The sequence below is a fragment of the Haemaphysalis longicornis genome, unplaced genomic scaffold, assembly GCF_048455015.1.
Source record: "Haemaphysalis longicornis isolate Haplotype H1 unplaced genomic scaffold, Haemaphysalis longicornis Haplotype H1 scaffold_1, whole genome shotgun sequence".
In the NCBI taxonomy this organism is placed as follows: domain Eukaryota; kingdom Metazoa; phylum Arthropoda; class Arachnida; order Ixodida; family Ixodidae; genus Haemaphysalis; species Haemaphysalis longicornis.
This window is the reverse complement of record NW_027526203.1, coordinates 442,202,681-442,222,461: the sequence shown is the minus strand read 5'-3', so window position 1 is coordinate 442,222,461 and position 19,781 is coordinate 442,202,681. Positions and strand designations below refer to the sequence as shown.

The 19,781-nt window shown below is 46.9% G+C and overlaps 1 protein-coding gene across 1 annotated transcript in view; it reads left to right on the top strand.

Moving 5' to 3' along the window:
* The first annotated feature begins 4,507 nt into the window (after nt 1-4,507).
* Nop17l (PIH1 domain-containing protein Nop17-like) overlaps nt 4,508-19,781 on the top strand; it is a 37,146-nt gene continuing 21,872 nt past the window's right edge. The window contains exons 1-4 of the mRNA XM_077687529.1: nt 4,508-5,636; nt 10,296-10,364; nt 11,360-11,419; nt 17,713-17,778. Coding sequence (XP_077543655.1) covers nt 4,629-5,636; nt 10,296-10,364; nt 11,360-11,419; nt 17,713-17,778 — 1,203 coding nt within the window. The 5' untranslated portion in view covers nt 4,508-4,628. The remainder of the gene's footprint in view (nt 5,637-10,295; nt 10,365-11,359; nt 11,420-17,712; nt 17,779-19,781) is intronic.

Below are 19,781 nucleotides of genomic sequence, written 5' to 3'. Positions count from 1 at the left end.
TTGCTGGCAAAGCGCACACAACATGTTCTGTACGCACCGATTCCGTCAGGGTGGCCGAGGAAACGGCCATAGCCTTGGCTGTGTCCCACATCACCACCGCCCGGACCACGGAAGCTGACGACTACGATACCTCGGCAATTATAGCAGCCTCCCAAGCCGCCGGCCGTGCATATTCTTCTGGACTCCTCTCCATCCAAGCAAACAACATTCTTCGGCACTCCGATCCATCCAAGCTTCCCCTCATTCGTTTCGTCTTGACCCCTTCTCATGCCTCCCTTCCTGGAAATAAGCACTCAAACGCGCTCACCCGAAAACGGACCCACTGGGCGTCAAAAGTGGACAGACAGATCCAGGGTGACTCCGAGACATCAGCTTCCAGCATCCCATCCCACGAACCTCTCGCTCTCACTCGCCTACTACCACACACAAAGAAAAACACTGCTTCCACCCCACCACTCCCTACCCAGCGTCGACGCCACGTCATGGCGGCAGCTCCAGACATACACGGTCCCAAGCTTACACCAGAGACCCCTCTTCTTTAGAAGAGGGGTCTCTTAGAGCGGCCTTAGAGCGGCCCGCCGGATCAGGCGCGTAGCCAGGATTTTTTTTCGGGGGGGGGGGCGTGGTCGACCAGAAGATGGGACGGTGAAATAGGTAGGCAAGGCTTCTTGCACGTTGCTTTTCAAAGGAAGCTTGAAATAACTGACTTTAACATGCGATTTGCGTATGCTGAAAACTAATAATAAATCCCACCTTAAGGATCTTAGATGATGATGATGATAATGATGATGAAATAAATTCCCGTTCACCGGTCTATGGGTAGGCCACGGGCGATTCGTTCGTCCAGGCGGTTATGCGGGCACGCGCTCGTGAGCGTGATCGTGAGTGTGTTCGTGAGTGGCGCGCGGTCCCAGAAGTTCGTCAGCTGGAAGTGGAGGCCAGCACTGGGTGTTTACTATCAAGATTCGCGTGTTTTAGATTTTTCTTTAGGAAAGGGACTAATAAGTTTTCTTATCAGCTATAAAGTACAGTTGAGCACGATTTGAAGGTTATCGCGCCAGCATAGAGCGGTCACGCGTACCACCGTCCTACGGTTTCGTTTTGTAACCATGAAAATCAAGATTTCGCACTCTTCTCTCCCTTGTTGGGCTGTCCCATGCTACGATTGCCAGTCTCCTTGTGCGCGCTTTACTACTACAGCCACGGCTTGTGTGTCAGGCACAGTTCCAGCACATGACGCAAGCGGACTGGGCTCGGCTTGAGGCCATCAACAGGGCCGCCATGCGCACCATTACTGGCCTCCCTCACATAACACCAATTCCATCGCTACAAGCCGAAGCCCAGCTAAATACGCTTGATGAACTCATTCATCAGCGTCGTTCCGCACGCCTGCTGAAACGTGGGCTGGTTCCAGAGGCGGCAGCTCTCGCCGCGTAGATGGGCCAGCCGCCGAATACGACGCCAGCCTTTTCCGCCGCAAGGCCGCCCTGGCTCTACCATCAGGTGACGGACGACAAGCCTCTGGCAAGGCTACATGTCCGAACCTCTGGCCTTCATCAACCTCCGGATGGAGCCCTACTTCATGTCGGTCACTGGGCGCCTGCGACGCGGCCACGAGTCATGCAGGCTTTCGTGGACGCCGGGGCACACGACTCCCTCGTAACAACAGCCTTGGCTTGTCCCTCTCACCCAATCTTAAACCAGAGCTGCGCCTACGAGACCCTCCGACCTCTACCAAGCCTGTTGGCAGAACTTACTGCTATTCGGGATGGTCTCCAAGCACTTGCATCGACAGTAACCGGCGTGAAACTGGAAATTTACACGGACTCAACGACAGCGATACGTGATCTACGTCGCGTTGCGCGTAGCACCAGCATGCCGGCACGTATTCACGCGATCCTGGACACATACCCATGCCCTGTGCGTGTTTTGTGGGTTCGCCGGGACATGCTTCCTGCCCACATAGCGGCGGATCGCGCCTGTCGCCGTATAGACCTTCCGCGGCCGCTACCACTTCTTCCAGTGTCCACCCTAGAAGAACTGCTAGTGGAAAAGGAGAGCCTCCGCCGCGCCACGCGTGCTTTACTTCCACCGCGTGGAACTGACCTCCCCAGTGGGCTCGCTCGCTGGGAGGAGGTCTTGCTGCGGAGGCTTCGAGTTGGGGTGGCCTTATCCCCAGCAGTGACCCACGCTTGGCCTGCCCGCTACCGTTTGCGGACACCTGCCCCTTTTGTACGGTCCCTGCGTCCGAAGCCGACACGAGCCACCTTCTATGGACCTGCTCTGCCCTGCAAACCTCTCGCCTGCAACACCTCCGAGGCACAGGGCTCCATCCTGGGAGACCCCCTGATCTACAGCGGTGGATCTGGGGCCCTCAGTACCGGTCTCTGCTTACGTTTCTGCGTGACACAAATGTGATGTTGTATATATAACTGTTATGCCGTAAGGCAAACTCTCGCAAAAAAAAAAAAAATGGCCCGCACGACTGACTTGCCACCCTTTGGGTTTTAAGCTCTACGTTCGTTGTTATCAAGCACAGACTTGGTTGCCTTTTATCTACGCCGACTATAACGAAACTGGCATGGAAGATTTGCTAAAGCTGGTATTCTGTCAGCTTCATTTGAAAGAGTAGCTTTCCCGCGATAACCTTCGAATCGCAGTGGACTGTACGTGCGGCACATTCGTATATTATGGCGGTAAAGCTAGCAAACGTGCGTCTTCGTCCTTAAAAGTAATCGCCTTTTTGTTAATAGTAAACTTACGTTTAGCGGAACACCTTATTGCACTGCTGTTGAATGTTGAGCTTGATGCACGTTTCTTAAATTTCATTCTATATCTATCCGTTAAACCGAACAGACATGGCTTCAGTAAAATTCCAGTTAAGCGAATACAGAATGCTGATTCTAATCAATAGGGAGGTCAAGAAAACAATGAAATAGTGCCAAAAAACAAAACTCCGCAATAAAGAGAATTGCACAGTTTTGTTGATGTGGAGGAAGTACAAGATGGGCAGAGCAATGCTTTTCATACAGCAGAAATTATGGAGCTACAGTAGTCAATGAAATGCGATGACGGTAGAAAAATAAACACATCAAGGATTGATAGTTGACTGAACAAAATGCAGTGACATGCTCTGTCATGTGATTATACTTTCTACCAGTGTAAAGACAAGGATTGACACGCTAAAGTCCAGACCACATGTATGCCTTATGAGGTTTTTCCTGCTGTTCCGCCATTTCCCGGCCGTGCTGTTCCGCCAGCGAAACAGCAGTACTGCCTCGATCGGCTCGCGGCAGGTTCGCGGCGCTGCTCGGTGTATCCGTTGCGAAACGCACCTGGGCTGTATATATTGACACGTACACCATATGGAGCGGGCACAGGGATCAGACGTTGACGTTGCCCTTGTTTTCAGCTTTATATCAGCAAGAATGTCCTTAAAACTGCAGGTTCCGCGCCTGCAGGCGACTTCAGGCGGTTCTTCAGGCTACTTAAACCGCACCCCAGCCTGGCACGAAACATTTCAGCGGGGGGAAGGGGGGGGGGGGGGGGGTGTGTGCTCCCCCCCCCCCCCCCCCTGGCTACGCCCCTGCGCCGGATAGTGTCCGCCATTGGAGTCCTGGACTGAGGACCCCACTCATCGGGGCTGCTCTTCGACCAACAAATGAGTGCAATACATGTTTTCACCACCACCACCTCCTCCCACTCAAAAGAACGTCCCGAGATCGCGGTCGCTGTACCAAATTACAAAGAAATGCGAGCTGCATCCTCGAGAGCGCGCATCATAAGTGAGAGCATATTTTATTCCTCCACGTCAACACTTTCAGCGGACAACCGGCATGCGCCAGCAGTGGCCGAGGTATCCGTAAAAAAGGAGTGCATTCGCCTGAAAATCAGACAGTGGTGGCGTTTTTTTTTATTTCTTTCCTTAACTTCTATCTATCTCTTCCATCTCCTTTGTACCTCTCCCCCCCCCCCCCCCCCTCATAAAGAAAAGAAGGCAAGCTGACCACCACCCCTAACCCCCGTCCTTTTGCTCAATAAATGTTTACTCCTCCTCCAATATAACCTAACCTACACCAGCCTAACTTAATTTAAACTGACCTAATTCTGAACATAACCTAATGGGATTTTTGTTTTCTATGTTCTTGGATTTATTAGGTACGGGATGGTATGGAGCGACGTGCAAAATACTCTCCCCTGCCAGGAAGTGCGGTGCATGAGAAGTTTGGTGGAGTTGGTCTTACCCCGAGCGCTCAAGCCAGCCGTCGCATCAGTTGCATCTGGCGACTTAGGTATCCTCATTCGCCAGGCTTTACGGCCAATGTTGTGGTATCTTGCCGTGCCCGCGATCTTTGCGAGTGAAAAGACCGGAAGGCCCTCAAACTTTCAAGAAAAAAGGAAGACTCGCTAGTTGTGCTTCAAAAAGCCCGCTCTCTGATCAACCACCAACTGGTGGTCGCGATTCATTACCGCAGTGGCGACATCTTTAGCCGTAAGCAGAAGCTTCATATAAAAATAAAAGATAAAGAAAAGAGACGTAAACACGGCCACGGCTTCTTGCTCCAGTGCTCACTTCGAGGACTAAAACGATCGGAAAAGGGGGTTTATTGAAAGGAAGACTTTGCAACATGACCGATGTGATGAGCGCACCATTATCGTCTGCTGTCAGCGTCTTTACGAACAGGAACGGTGGTGCAGGTGTCGGCTGCAACGGGTTCCTCGTGCTCTGCGATCAGCGTGCCGGGACGCCCGCCATTGCAATCGTTCTCCGGAGGGAAGGATTATTCGTTGAAGGCTTACGAGATGGTAAAATATGTGCTGTATGGACTCCGAATGGAACAGGCGACGAAAAGCTTGATTGCATTCGTACTCTACGTGTGCAGCTGAGCAACCCGAGTATTTCTGGAGCAGTTTGTCGGCTGCTGCAGCAGCGCGAGGCACGTGTCTGTTTAAATGCGGAAAGAAGGTTCCTAGGCGCGAGCTCGGTCACGGGCCTGTATTCCATTCGCTACGGGGCTTCCTTCAGCACGAGCCAGGGGCATTGTTCGTCACTGATCTCTACTTTTGGGGCTCTAGGGCCAAACTTTACGCGCCTCGACGGCTCGTTGGTGTTCGCACTTCTTAAGTATTTGGATTTGCCGTTCGGAACTGAGATGCCGCGTTGGTGTGATGTGTCCCAATTGATGAAGGCGCCGGGGCCTTCTTTTTCTTCATCGCATGTTCACCAATGCGACGTTGACAGCATGGTTGCAGAGTTGCGTGCTCTTCCGCAGTTCCTTGTCCGCCAGTCAGACGGAATGCTCATGATCATGTTTCACGCCTTAGCCCCTGATCTTGACGCGGTGACGGGCGCGTTTTGCGCATGCAAAGCGGCCTTTCAGGTTGTAATGCAAGACACTTCTGCGCCCGAGATCTCATATAGCGTTGCTGTGGCAACTGGCTTTGCTGGCAACGCCTTTCTCGACGAGTACAAAATAGTTTGCCTCAAGCAGACCGTGATCCTTTTCCTGTACAAAGCAAAACCTCTTGCTCGGCCCTGGGATTCTGTTTTCGTTGGCGTCAGCTTTGAGCAGCTCCATACCATGGAATTAGGACCACCGACCCTTCGTTTGGTGCGACAAACCATTACGACAGAGGTGAGTCTTGATCCCTTTCTCTTATGTGATAATCTTTTGGCAATCAGCAACAGTGACTCTGGCAAGACAGTGAGCAGAAGCGCTTTTGCCGGTTGGGTAAAGACAGACTGCTCCCACCGTGAGTGTGATTGGGCTGTGACATGGGTTGGGGGGGGGGGGGGGGGGGGGGAAACGAGTGTGTGATTTGACCACACTCTCTGGACCCTTGCCAAGTTGCAAACTTAAGTTTTTTTTGCAAAGATCCAGCACTGAACCAGCATTTTCGCTTGTGGGAATTTCGCTGTCTGTGTAAGCTGTATAGTGCTGCTGCTGATAATGCACTGCTAGAATACTCACCTGAACACATTTACTTATGCATGCAACACGACATCGAGATATAGGAAAACATAAAATCAAGGTCCATAGTGTATGATGTTGATATCAACAGTACTGCTACTTTACTTATTTATTGCTCCGACTGTGACGAATGTGCTCTTGCATGTGTGCAACAGCTGTAAAATAGCATGACACAAGTGCCCAACAAAAGTTCATCGGGAACAGCATGCATCTGTGATGCATTTCAGTGAGACGACATTTTAGCCGGAAAAATGTCATCCATGTTTTCAGCCACTTCAGACACGTTGAATTGAGTGCCTCTTCTGTACCACATTCCAGCTTATCGTGGCTGGTTAGCCCCATTTATGCACCTTCCATTGGGTGCATACGAGTTCCCGCAACATATATGCAGAGTGCACCACACTCAGTGCTAATTGGCCAATGAGCAACCCTGGAATTTCACCCTCTGAATGTCACCGTTATGACTTGCCAACATAACGGACTTTTCTGACTATGCCTTGATTGTCCTTGATGAATTCCGTTGGAATAGGTGGAACGATTTCCCAATGGTAGTGCGACGACGACGTCTTCTAGATTAGTGCGAGACTTTGGTCTATCATGCCCAACTTCTCGTGTAGATCTGACCTGTTTAAAGGATGTTTTTTTCGAAATGGGTCAAATACCTGATCAGAATTTTAGGAACAAGTGAAAATTTTGTTGTAAATGCAATGCTCACATGTAGAACATATCATATAATAGCTTTGTCAGTGTTGAATTTATGCCGGTCACAAATTTTTGCTTGTTTCTGCAACTCGTTTAAAAAAAAAAGCTCCTGATGTTTTGTCAGGTAAGATTGTCCTTATTAGTGCGTAATTTTGAGCTTCCTTAAAGTGATATTACAACTGAAGACATAAGAAGGTTCCCCAGGGTTTTAATACATGATTTGAGGGGTTTACCCGATATAGTAGCTGATCACTTTTGTCCAGTAATTCAGACATTTTTGCTGGAACTGTCTGGTATCATATTAGCAATTCACAAACTTGATTTTTGGACTGCCTGATTATTTGGATATCTTTACTAGCCTGTTGAGGTTTATTTATTTATTTGCAGATACTGCAGGTCAAAGCTTTGACCCAGACAGGAGTGGCTTTGTAAAACATAGGGAATGAGATGAGGTTGAAAGACAACATATGAGAAACATTTCATGGTACCCTGAATGTTATACAGTTATTTCCATTTTACAAGGCCAGCAAGAGAGAACACGTTATCGAGAAAGAACATGACACTGCAACGCTTCTGCTAAATTTTTTGCTTCAAAAATATCAAGAGGTAAAGAATTCCAGTCTGACACAGTCCTGGGGGAAAAGCTGTTTTTGAAGGCATCTGTTCAAACGAAAATAGGTGTCAATAAGAATTGTTGGTCGACTGTATAAGCTTTTGTGCATGGCGATGGAACAGCATACGTGACCACCTGTGATTTGCACTGCATTTTTATTCTGTCACGCTCTTGTACAACGTTAGCTGTTATAGTGAAAGAGTTGAGGCGAAAAGCAAAAACGCCCCTGTGTACGAGATTTTGGCACACGTTAAAGAGCCCCAGGTGGTCAAAATTAATCCGGAGTCCTCCACTACGGCACGCCTCATTGCCTGCGTTGTGTCGGCATCTTAAACCCTACCATCAATCAGTTATAGTATCATCAGTTACGTGGCCCCTAGATAGGCAGTGATGATAATTTATTCCACAGGAGACGCAAGCTGCAAGTCAGTGCATGCGCGGAATCATCATGTTACGTTTATGCAATTGTCTGGTCAATTTTCTAATGCTAGAAGAATTAGAAGCTCTTCAATTTGACGTGCGCCTTTGCACCAGCACGTGTATATGCATCTTAGAAGTGAGGAGGAGCGAGGTGCAGCGCATTCCACTTCTGTTTGCAACAAAATAGCACTGTTTGTTAGGAGAAGTGGGATTGTGATCCGCTCTTTATTCCACTCCTTGCGTGAGGGAGAAACTGGATCCAGCTCCTCATTCTGCTGTTCACATGAGTGGGGGGCAGCCGGATAAAAGGTGACCGCATGTATTACTTTGAAAGATGCAAAACTGTGCACTTTTTTTTTTTTTTTCATTATTCTCGTATGGCTTCTTGCACATGGCTCATGTTTATCTCTGTACATCCCAGCAGTAGACGTAAAAATGTGGTTCCGGTCCCTGCTTGCGTTTAATCGTCCCATCTGTGCACAGAAGTGCTTCTTTTCGAGCTGTTTTATCATTGAACCTTTTAAGCCTTAATTAATCAGAGGTTCCAAAATAGGAGACAGCCATTGTTGACTAACTTGTAGGTGAATTCAAGGCATCCTTTCGACATCAGTCAGTGAGTTAAGGTGAAGAATGGAAAATCGTCATTCGCCTTGCCAGGTTTATGCAGCATGAAAGAATATATTAGTGTTCTGTCCTTCTGTGCGTATAGTACTTTGCCATCAACATCACTTTCAGGGGATTGGGGTGCTTCATAACTGCAAATTTTTTTTTAAAATGCACCCTAATGTATCATTTCAATTGTCAGTGCTCCTCAACCTTCTTTTGTGAGACAGATGTTCGACAATGATAAGAAGGCAAGAGACCAGCTGGATACCTTCAAGACATCTACCTCCTGTTTCTACAGGTTTTCCTGCTAAATTTAATCCAATCACCATCCAATTTAATCAAGGTGCCAGCCAATTTAATCCAAGTGCCATCTAATTTAATCCAGGTGCCAACCAATTTCATCTGATCGCCCACAAAATTAATCCAGCTGTCAGAAGGTTGTTCAGGAGTGTTGTGTGCAAAATTAGGTGCAGCTTTGCGGACATTGCTGCGTGGGGTGTGGTGAAAACGTGGTGTTTCTCGATCCATTATATGCACACAGCTTAATGTACACTTACTAACACGCGCAGACCAAGAGAGCGGTCTTGTTTCATCTGTTGGTGCCATGTGCTGATCGTCTGCAAGATCGTCAGAAGCGTCATCTGCTCGCGCATTGTTACGCCAGTAGACTTGCCAGCGTATTGTTACGCAAGCAGACGATATTATAATTCGGATATAATACTAACATAACAGAAAGGCATTAATTGATACGAAATCAGAATGCGAAGGGTATTTAAGTAATGTGTTTTTTATCAAAGGAACTTCTGAAGGCATTGTTCCGCGAGGAGCAGACGATGCTTCTGACGTGAGTTGTCGACGGCGCTCTCACAGACGATATGATCAGCTCACATCACGCACCACCAACAAATAAAAAAAACCGCTCTCATGTTCTGCGCGTTTTAGTAAGTGTACTTAAGCTGTGCGCATAAGATGTTTTCAGTTTGGTCAATCACTGGTTGGTGGTTGGTGTTTTTCCCTATCTGTTTATCCGGAAGCCAGGCGCTCGATCAAGTGTTCAGTGGGAACAGTTCTTCACGGTTGGTCTGGTAGTCTAGCCCTCTGCCAGAACAACGATGCCTCGTACACACTACACAGGATGGTAAAACACCACGTTTTTACCATACCATGCGCAACAAGTCTGCAAAGCTGCACCTAATTTCGCTCAAAACACTCCTGAACAACCTTCTGACAGCTGGATTAATTTGATTGGCTACCGGATTAAATTGGTTGGCACTTGGAATTAATTCGCTGGCCCCTGGATTAAATTAAGATGGTGCTTGAATTAAATTAGATGGTGCTTGGATTAAATTTGCTGGCACCTGGATTAAATTAAGATGGCGATTGAATTAAATTAAATGAGAAAACCTGTAGTTACAAATCAGAAATGGGTCATCTATTTGTAAAGACGACAGGTTTCTTTGGAGGTAGAAGTAAAATTTTTCCCTTGAATTCCTAATATCTACTACTGTGCTGGAGAGGTGGCCTTTTGTGAAAGGCTGTAAGCAAGTTCTTTGTTTTCTAATCTCTTTTGCTAGGTTTTGTGGAAAAGCAGTTCACTGTGCTTCGAGCCACACAATAAAAAGCACTGTCAAGCAGGTAGCACGTCTGAGTGGAGGCACTCTCTAATAGCCAGTTATTGCCAGAAACACCAGGACATTGAAAATATAGGGGCAGCAATGCCCACAAACTTAACTCACGTGAATATACGAGCTAGGTTCCTGAATGTGGTGGTTAGCTTTGCAGTGTATTATTTTGAAAACTTTTGTAATTACTTGTGTGGAGCGGTGATCTCTGGACTAATAGAAGCCTTTTTTACCTAAGTGTGTAGGCATGAAAAGAGCATGAGTGCTAAGGGCTTGTTATTGAAGCAATCACTTCCTAGATTACTTAAAACAGAAAGAAATGTTATGAAATTACTGTAGCTCAGATTTGGTTCTTTGCAGCCCATCAACAACTCTGTGCCGCGGAGTGCCCGTGCTGGTGGTGTTGCGGATGCATCTCATGGAAATCAGGTGAGCTAATCATGTTAATCGTGTTAATCATCATTATTCTAGGTGAATTTGTTGTCTGTTAAAAAGAAACTAAAATTGGCTGTGATTGCTTGCTTGTAATTTTTATTAATGTGTGCAGTCAGTGCAAATTCTTTTCCTCCCATGTTAACTAGAGATGGTCGTGTGTGACAGCTTTTCACATACCACAGTGTCCAGCAACAAGCTGTGCTAACAACAATATTACTCCATAATTAGCTGCATCATTGGCTGGGTACTCTGATGCTTATGCTGAAACATGGCAGCATTCCAATTAAGACTGCTATCAAAGGGAATTGTTTTGGCCCATGCAAGTCAGTTTGAGTCCCTTATCGTGCAGGTCGCTAGGGTGTAAAGGTACAAGTAGGTGCTGAACACAACCAGCCGTTCAGTCACAACTGTACTGAAAGCTTCAGAGCATTGACTTCCATTTCTTATGTGGTTTCTGAGAGGCCTGCTTCCAAACAGGTTTCACCAAGTCCCTACTACAAGTGCTCTTTCGGCACAATTTCTTTTCCCCGGCATCAGCCTGTGTGCCGCGCACCTTGTTCTCTAACAGAGGCAAATGTCCAATCACAGCAATGCTGCATCATGGCCCTTTCACTCACTTTTACACTTTGGCCAAAACGCTGGACACACACTTGATTGTTTCAGGATAGTGGCACAGAAAGCAGTCGAGGCTTTCCTCGTGACCTATTAAATTTGGTAATTTATAAGTAACGGCGACACCAAGCTGAGTTAAATGGCTCACTGCCTGTTGGCTACTACGAATATGAGAAAGGAGCCGGAACTTTCCTTTGTGATCTAGCCTGTAGAGCAGCCATTCTTTTCGATTGTTTGGGTCGGGAGAGTGCAAGGTAACAGCGTGTTCAAGTACTGAAGTGATAAAAGGGTTGAAGTACCTATTGGTTTACTTAATTAAGGTCATTATGAAAAGAATAGTATATCTATCTCACAGCTTTCGTTTTTTGTTCTTTCAGCCAAACGGCAACTGTGTGCCACTGCATGCCCGTGCTGGTAATGTTCGAGGCATAAATCAGGTGAGTTGTAGCAGAAGACCTGTCCCATATTTGCTACTTCTTTGAAATCACTCTTACTATTTTTTGAGTGATGCCCTGTCTGTGAAAAAGAAAACTTCATTTCCCAGGTGAAAATTTTTTCCAGCTGGATTATTGAGCCAGAAATTTCTTCCAGCTAGAAATGTTTCTAGCTGGAAATAGGCAGAATTTTTAGCTAGAAATTCAGTTTCTGGCTCACTTCCAGCTGGATTGAGATTTTTTTCCGGCTGGCAGCTATTGCTTCCATCTAGCACTTGTTAGCCCGGCTGGAAGAAAACCTGCAAGCTGGAAATAGTCATCTCTAGCTGGACTAAAAATTTTTCTAGTTAGAAGCTGTCGATTAAAGAAGCTGGAAAGTATGATTTCTTGCTAGAAATGCTCTTTCCATTTTCACAGGGGTTGGCTGTAGAAATTGGGCTTAAAGTGTGCAGTAGGAGCGCACCTTCGTTCTTTTTAGCAGTAAATAGCCAAATGCACAACAGCTTTTCATGTACTGTTGCTGCAGGCAGGCAGCAGTCCTCACAATGGCCTTACACCATGGCTATCTGCATCACTGGCTGAAATGCTACGATTGCTCAGTCCCAGACTAAAACATGGCAGCAATGCATTCTGTTGCCTAAAAACTGAATGCAGAGCAGTAGCTTTATTGCATTGTTCTAGAGTTCAGACTTGTACTCACTGGTGGCATATTGGCAACCTTGATATGTTATAGTCACCATCTAGTCAGCCTTCTTGCCTCTGAGCGATAGAGATTGTTGCGGTGATAGCACTTGATACAGCTCCCGAAACTGATATATCCCAGTGGTGATTCAGCTGTTTGCTAAGAGCCATTAAAACCAAAGTAAATGTGCACTCGTTAAATTGCAGTTTGAACGCACGGCATATGATAGTGCCGTCGATTTATGCATCCCACATGCTGGGTTCATTCGGTCACTTATAGTCTTGTGAATTTTTTAATCATATGTGCTCTACGCTGTGCTTGCCACGTTGAACTGGCTAGGTCGAGTCTGACTGCGCTGAAACTCCTGCTTACAAGTGGCAGAGATCTAGCAGGTGATCATATGCGACTTCTGAGTGTGCAAACACAGTTACAGTTGCAAAATGTTGCAGTGTCGTGTGTAAGTGAGCTGGCAATGTAGTGTGTCTGTTTCCGTTGTCCATCACAAAAGACATGTTTAAGTATTTGTTATTTTGTTCGTGAAGTTTCTTGAAACTCTTGGATATATAATGGGTCGGGGAAGAGAGGTTCTCTTGAGAGCTGTCGAAATTCTTTTAGATTGAGAGAACTGTCCGTGTCTTCTTTCTTGTGTGTTGTGTATTTGCGCCACTCAGTATGTTTGTGTCTTTTAGATTGGCCCCCTCTTCAAAAATTAGAGCAAAGCTGTTTGAGTTAACGGAATACAGCTCAACTTTTAACAATAGTTTGGTACGGTGTCATTTCGAGGTTGTTGTCATCGCTGTTACTGAGACCCGCTGCGGTGGCTCAGTGGCTAAGGCGTTGAGCTGCTGAGCCAGAGGACGTGGGTTCGATTCCGGGCAGCGGCGGCCGCTTTTCTGATAGAGGCGATTGATTGATTGATTGTAGGATTTAACGCGCCGACGCAACGCAGGCGATGAGGCGCGCCGTAGTGGAGGGCTCCGGATTAATTTTGACCACCTGGGGATCTTTAACGTGCGCCGAAATCTCGAACACACGGGCGTTTTTTGCTTTTCGCCTCCATCAGAAAAGCGGCCGCCGCGGCCGGGAATCGAACCCGCGACCTCGTGCTCAGCAGCGCAACGCCTTAGCCACTGAGCCACCGCGGCGGGTTGATAGAGGCGAATAGCGAAAACGCTTGTGTGTACGAGATTTCGGTGCGCTTTAAAGATCTCCAGGTGGTCAAAATTAATCCGGAGCCCCCCACTACAATGCACCTCATCACCTGCATTACGTCGGCGCATTAAACCTTACAATCAATCAATCAATCAATGAATCAATCAAACAATTGCTGTTAATGAGGCAGCTTTCATCACTTTTATCCTCCAGTTAAAGCTGAGTATGAAGCCTGTTCTAACTGCAAAAAGACCATTATGCGTTACCTGCAAAAGTAAGGTACGTCCTCACTTGCGGCGCCGCGTGCGCGCAGTGCCGTGCACGTAAAAACGCGCGCCACGAAACGCCCTTTTGCGGCAAGATTCCTCTGCCGTGCAAGGATAGGTCTTGGACCCATTTTGGCAGCAGGGCGCTTTGCACCAAACTCAACGAGCCAGTCAGTGCCCGGGTCACGTGAGCTGCGAGGTTAGTGCTCTCCTCGGGGAGCTTGGCCAGCGCGGAAAGCTGGCGAGTGCGCAGACCTGGCGAGTGCGCAGACCCGTTCTTCCCTGCTCCCCCGTCGGAGGGCGAGGACCAGTTTGCACCGCCGCCGCCGCCGCCACTTTTGCGCGTGCGCGCTCCCAGTAGTGTGGCCTTCAAAAAGCGGTGGCGTGTCTGAGCGCGCGGCGCTGCGCGAGATTACTGCCACAAGTGAGGACGTACCTGTAGACGTGTGTTTGGCATGTGTCTATTTTTCATCTGCACACTTTGAGAAGTTCATTCCCTCAAGCACCAGGTGTCACAAAATCACAGCATACCACAAATCAAGGAATAACTCAAACACTTAAAGGGACAGATTACTGATTCTTGTCGAGTATATTTTCTTAATTCCAGATGAAAGGGCAACACTTAAAGGCCAACTGCACTCAAATCTTGACCTCGTGAAAACCTTATTTTCATATAGTCTGCCTAAAGACTGTAAGATACAAAACTTGACAGCTGAAATATGCGTATCTGCGATGCAAACGACCATTAAAAATCGGAGATTCTGAAAGCCGAATTGAGGGGAGCACGGTCATTATACAGCCAGGCTGAAGTGACCTTCCAGCCGGCCCAGCTGGTGAGCCAGTGGCTGCACACGGCTGGCTGGCCAGAGAGAAAATCTGCAAGCAATGCTCCGTCCTCGCCGCAGCCCTAGGAGAAGACGTGCCCAGCGGAGCTCGACCGGTTCTCTTTGACTGGCCGTAGGAAAAAGCGCAGGGCCGGCCCCAATGTCACTTCTGCTTCATGGCTGTTTGTGCAATCCACCGGCAGGTGCACCGTCACCTGCGGTGGGGCTATATTTTAAACGCTTATAACTAATTAACAATGCATTTCATCGGGCAACCAGTCATGTCCCAGATGGTTTGGTGGTACGTACTGCACATTCAAAGTATATTTGTCCGAGGTGAAATTTTAGTGCAGTTGGCTTTTAAAACACTTTAAGCCAAAACAGTTTTGCTCCCTGAAACTTTTGGAATCGGAATTTTTTGATCTACCAGCCATACGGGTCCCGCCGAAAGGAACGCTGGCAACCATGACAGTGAACCGTGCAGCAGCACACTTTGAACTGCATGTGAAATTAAAAGCGGTATTTAAATACTTGTCCCAGGCTAAAGAACAATAATGTGCACCCTTTCCTGTTCCTTCATACCGTTTTTGAATCGCACGTTGAAATAGAGTTGGTGGGACACGTACCGTAGTGTCACGTTTAGAGACTACATGTCACCACCGTTCAGACTTCAGAAATTTTAGTGCAAAATTAGATATATTTTCACCTGTTTATTTAGAAATTCCTTGCGGTTATATTAGTATATAAAATGCTGGCTTTTATGTGAGCTAGACGGCATGTACTTCATGAAAATCCATTGTCTGTCCCTTTAACCCTTTGAGGGTCGAATTTTTTCGCCAGGTGCGACCCCCCAGGGTCAATTTTTGTTATTGCTGATTTAAATTCTTCGGATGAATCTATTTTGAGAAAAAATTATCCCATTTTTTTAGGGTGACCATAAAGTGACAAAAAAAATCGTTTGTGTTGTTACTTACATGTGGTTTATTCATGAGTAACACAAGAAAAATTCTAAATAAAAATGAGAGAGTAACAAGCCGGCACTTTTTGAATGAATCAAAATCAAATAGACATCAGTTTCGCGGGCGCAAAAAGTAGGAAGCGCCTGGAGGACAATACCAAAACTAGCCGCTGCGCACGCGCGCGCGCGAGGCCGGATGCGCGATTGAGAGACGGCGCACCGCTCCTATAAAATACAAAAAAAGGAGAAAAGAGCCTCATCAGTTTCGCAGGCGCCCTTGGCCTGTGGCAGGCGCAAGAAGTGAGAGGGTGCCCAATGGTCGATACCCAGCACGCTCCCTCGTAACCGGATGCGCAAGCGATAGCCGGCGCGCCGCTGAAGTAAATAATAAAAAAATAAAAGGAAGAGCCCTCGCCGCAAGAAAATAATTTTACATATTTCCAGTGTGGCAGCACATGCCAAGCAAGAGAAGTTGGCGAAAAAGGTGCGCTTTTAAACATACAAGCGATGACGTACATATACGTTATTGACCATTTTGAAGGTGTTTGCAGAAGACGTATATGTACGTCCGTGACCCTGAAAGGTTCAAGGTCTTTGTAGAGCTACTAGATAGATGAGTTCTTATTTAGTGTCTCTAGGTGTTTGTATCAACTCTGTGGAATGTCTTGGATGTGCACGAATGACAACCGTTTTTCTGAAACTCGAGCTTTACCCCGACTTTAGAGAAAGCACCCGCAAAACTGTTAGCTGTAGCACATGGCGACCCCCTTCTTTAAAGCAGTGAGGGAAAGTGTGCATCTTCCTCTTAACTCTTGTATAGAAGTGGCGCTAGGTGTCTGGCCTGAAAAGCAAAGCTGGCTACAAATGGGCAAAGCCATTGCTTGCCTCTTGTTAGTATGGAGGGCGCAAGATGGAGGGCCACTGGGTCCCATCCTGAAGGCATAATGCCTTCCTGACCAGGCACCCATGTAATCTTTGAAGTGAGAACGAGTGTTAAGATGCTACACCAGGGGAGAAAACAGACACGGACAACACTGGACTTACAACTGATTTATGGGAAATGCACTCCCCTGGCTAATTACAAATTGCCTTCACTTTCGCATGTGCAGAAAAGCCACACCCTATGCAACAGGGAGGAAAGCAATGCACAAAACCCAATCTTACACGTGTTGCAGTCCGCTAAGAAAAGCTATTTCTTTTTCAGTGATTACCACAGAGGGTTCACTGACACATTTTTCTCCGTGTTTATATATCACGAAGGCTTCGATAATCTCCCGCTCCTGCTTCGTCACCCCACGCCTCACTGTGGACACGCTTTTCAGATCCGGGCTGCAGCGGCATTGGCGCACATGTTCCGTCAAGTTGCTGCCCCTTCTATTGTTGAGGCTCGTGCGGTGTTCGCGAATTCGTTCATTAATACATCGGCCCGTTTGGCCGATGTACACCTTTTTGCAGGATAAAGGAATTTAATATATGACACGGTCTGCGCAGTCAATGAATCTTGTTCGATGCTGCGTTTTGCAGGACTTTTTTTTGGGCTGCCTGTTGTGTATATGTGCACACAAGCCCGAGAGCTTGTGCGGGACAGAAAATACCATTTTTACACCATGTTTTTGGGCTATCCTTTTCATGTTGTGAGAAATAACGTGGAAATAGGGCATTACTGTAAGACTGGGTTTTGTGCCTTGCTTGCCTCCTTGTTGCGTAGGGTGTGGCTTTTCAAAGAAAGCGAAGGAAATTTGTATTTAGCCAGGGGAGTCCGTTTCCAATAAATCAGTTGTAAGTCAGTGTCGTCCGTGCCTGCTTTCTCCCCTTGTGTAGCGTCTTAACACTGGTTCCCACTTCAAAGATTATGAACCAACTGGCCCAGCTTTCTACCTTAATTCATGTTAGGCTTGTTCCGAGCATATTGCTCACAGGGATGTAAAAGCTGGCCTTTTTCGGTATTCTTTGAAACTGTCTTGCTGATTGGCTGGAGATTTTGGGGGCCGAATCTACCTATCTAGATTTGATACCAACCTTTGACTGACTGGCTGCTTTTGGCCTATTCTGGTATTTTTCAGCAATGTACTCCAAAGCGGGGTCCAGGTACTTGGTTTTAATCCGTTCACTTGAGTGCTTTCGCATGGCATTGTTCGAAACTGCATAACGCAGTCAGTGGCAATGCTCCTTTTGTCCATCGCTTCGGTGGAGCAATACACTACATAAGCTATTGCCGCAACATCGCCTTGTTATTGATGCTTCAAAGGTTCTCACTGCAGTTGATTTTTAATCAGTAACGGAATAAATCTAAATGTTCAGGCTGGTCACAACAACCACCATGTCTAAATATATGTTGTTACTCTGGCAATAAATTACCCAAGTGACATTGGATGTGGATGAGCAATGTGTCTCGGGGCTTTGGTTTTTTGCAGCCCAGCAATTTTGAGCTGCCATCTGCTGAATTTGGTTGTCTAGAAGACTGCTGTTGCATGAATCTGGTGAGTTGTTTCAGAAGTCCCGTATTACATTTCTTACTTCTTTATAATTACTCTTAATTACTTTTTGGGAATGTGCTGTTTGTGGGGACGGGGGCGGAGCTGCTGTGATTACTTGCTAAACTAGTGGTTATGTTATGTAGTAGGTGTGCACAAATAGATTTACAGTTGAACCCCGGGAATGCCGAAAATTTCGCTTTTGTGGGAATTTCGTTGCTGTGAGAATGAAACACAAACGACAAACAAATCGCCCGCAGACCGACAATTTATTTCTGAAAGTCAATTATATTGCTTTGAAAGCCTTACCTTGCAGTAACTCCACAGCTACAAGAAGTGTTTCATTGCTAGTCATGCGCACTTAAGAATGACCGAAATGTGTCAAAAGCGTCCAAAACATCCCGCGTGTTCGCCTTCTCTGCACGTTTTTCTTCTTGGTCATTGGCACCGATTGTGTCCAAGCATGCAAGTGAAGTCCAGCTTCTTCTGTTGACGAACTTTGCCGGACAGTGGCACTTTGTTGTTCCAATGCTGTTCACAAAACCAAGTGAGCACTGCGTTGTTGACATCCAGTAAGGCCACAGCCATTGCTGTTTTGTTTTGGCTTTTGTTTTGGCACTTGGCTTTTCAAAATGGTAGAGCGAGCTTCAGGCGGTTGCGAGCTTGGCGCTATCCTCCCTTCCTCCACTTGGGCCGCTGACTTGGGCAATGACGGCTGCCTTATCTTGGAGCGATAAAAACTTTTGGGCTGGTTGAGGCATCTTATTGATAGCACACGTGCCGATCATTGCATGGATAGTTGTGCATGCGGCGATCGCTGCACGCACAGCTATCCATGCAACGAACACGCGCGCTGTGCACGGTAGTCGGGTAGCGTAACCCAAGCCAAAGCCGTGCTGTGAGTCACCATGGGTCGCTCTATGGTGGTGTTGCTGTGAGGCTGCCCCCACGGCGGCCTGGTGCACTGTCTTCTATGTAAACAAATATTGCGGTAACTAAGGATTACACATTTTTAGTTCGAAAAAAAAAATGCATTTGAGCACTTTTTGGACACTGTTAGTTTCAGATTTGTAGATAAAATGCTGGCTGGACTTGCAACAAATTTCGTTAACGCAGGATTGCGTTCCAAAATCATTTCGCTGCTGCGAGACACGGGCTTCTATGGACGTTCGCCGGGGAGCCAAAACTATTTCTTTGCTGCTTGGATTTTGTACTCGTGGGATGTTGTTATTGCGGGGTGTGACTGTAGTCTTTCCCTTCCTTTTGAGTTAGTTTCTCGGTTATGTGATGTTTTTCTGAGCAGTAATTGTATTTGGCTTGTGTATATTGTAGTCCCCTAATGTGGGGACTGGACATGCTTATTAACCATGTTTTAAAAGTGCTTCAAATGTATAAACAAGTGTCTTCATGTTTTTCTGAAATTTCATTTTTGTGGCCTAGTAGTAGAGTGAAAGCTCGTTAATTTGAACTTTCACAATTCAAATTTGTAGATAATTTGAACTGTAAAATTTGGTCCTATCAAGTCTTCATTAAAGACTGTGTATAAAAAAGCCCTTTAGTTCGTACGCGGGTAGGTTCCGCCACGGATAGTTCGAACTACGTGCCACCGTGCTGGGGCTTGGTGCCTAGTGCATGGCCAGAGAAATGCACCCGCTGCCCACACACGAGTCTGCGTCGCCTGCGGAATGGAGAGAAGAATGGGAAAAGGCGTAAGATGGGGTAAAACTAGCCTAAGGTCACCGTGAGGGGAATTTTGGAAGGCGTATTCTTTGTCCACTATGTCAGTGCGGATGCGAGGGCAGGGCTATGCAGTGTGCTGACGGAGGATGAGGTCATCAGGTAAGGTCAAAAGTACAGAACCTGTCGCTGCCAGTGGTGTCAAGCAGGAGGAGTACTAAGCACATGTGCAGCCGTCCACTTGGAAGTCTTGACAGGATTGAATTCTGCCCGTCTCTTCTTCAATTCCGAAGAAGGCGAAAAGGAGGCTTTAAGCTACACTGGCAGCTACA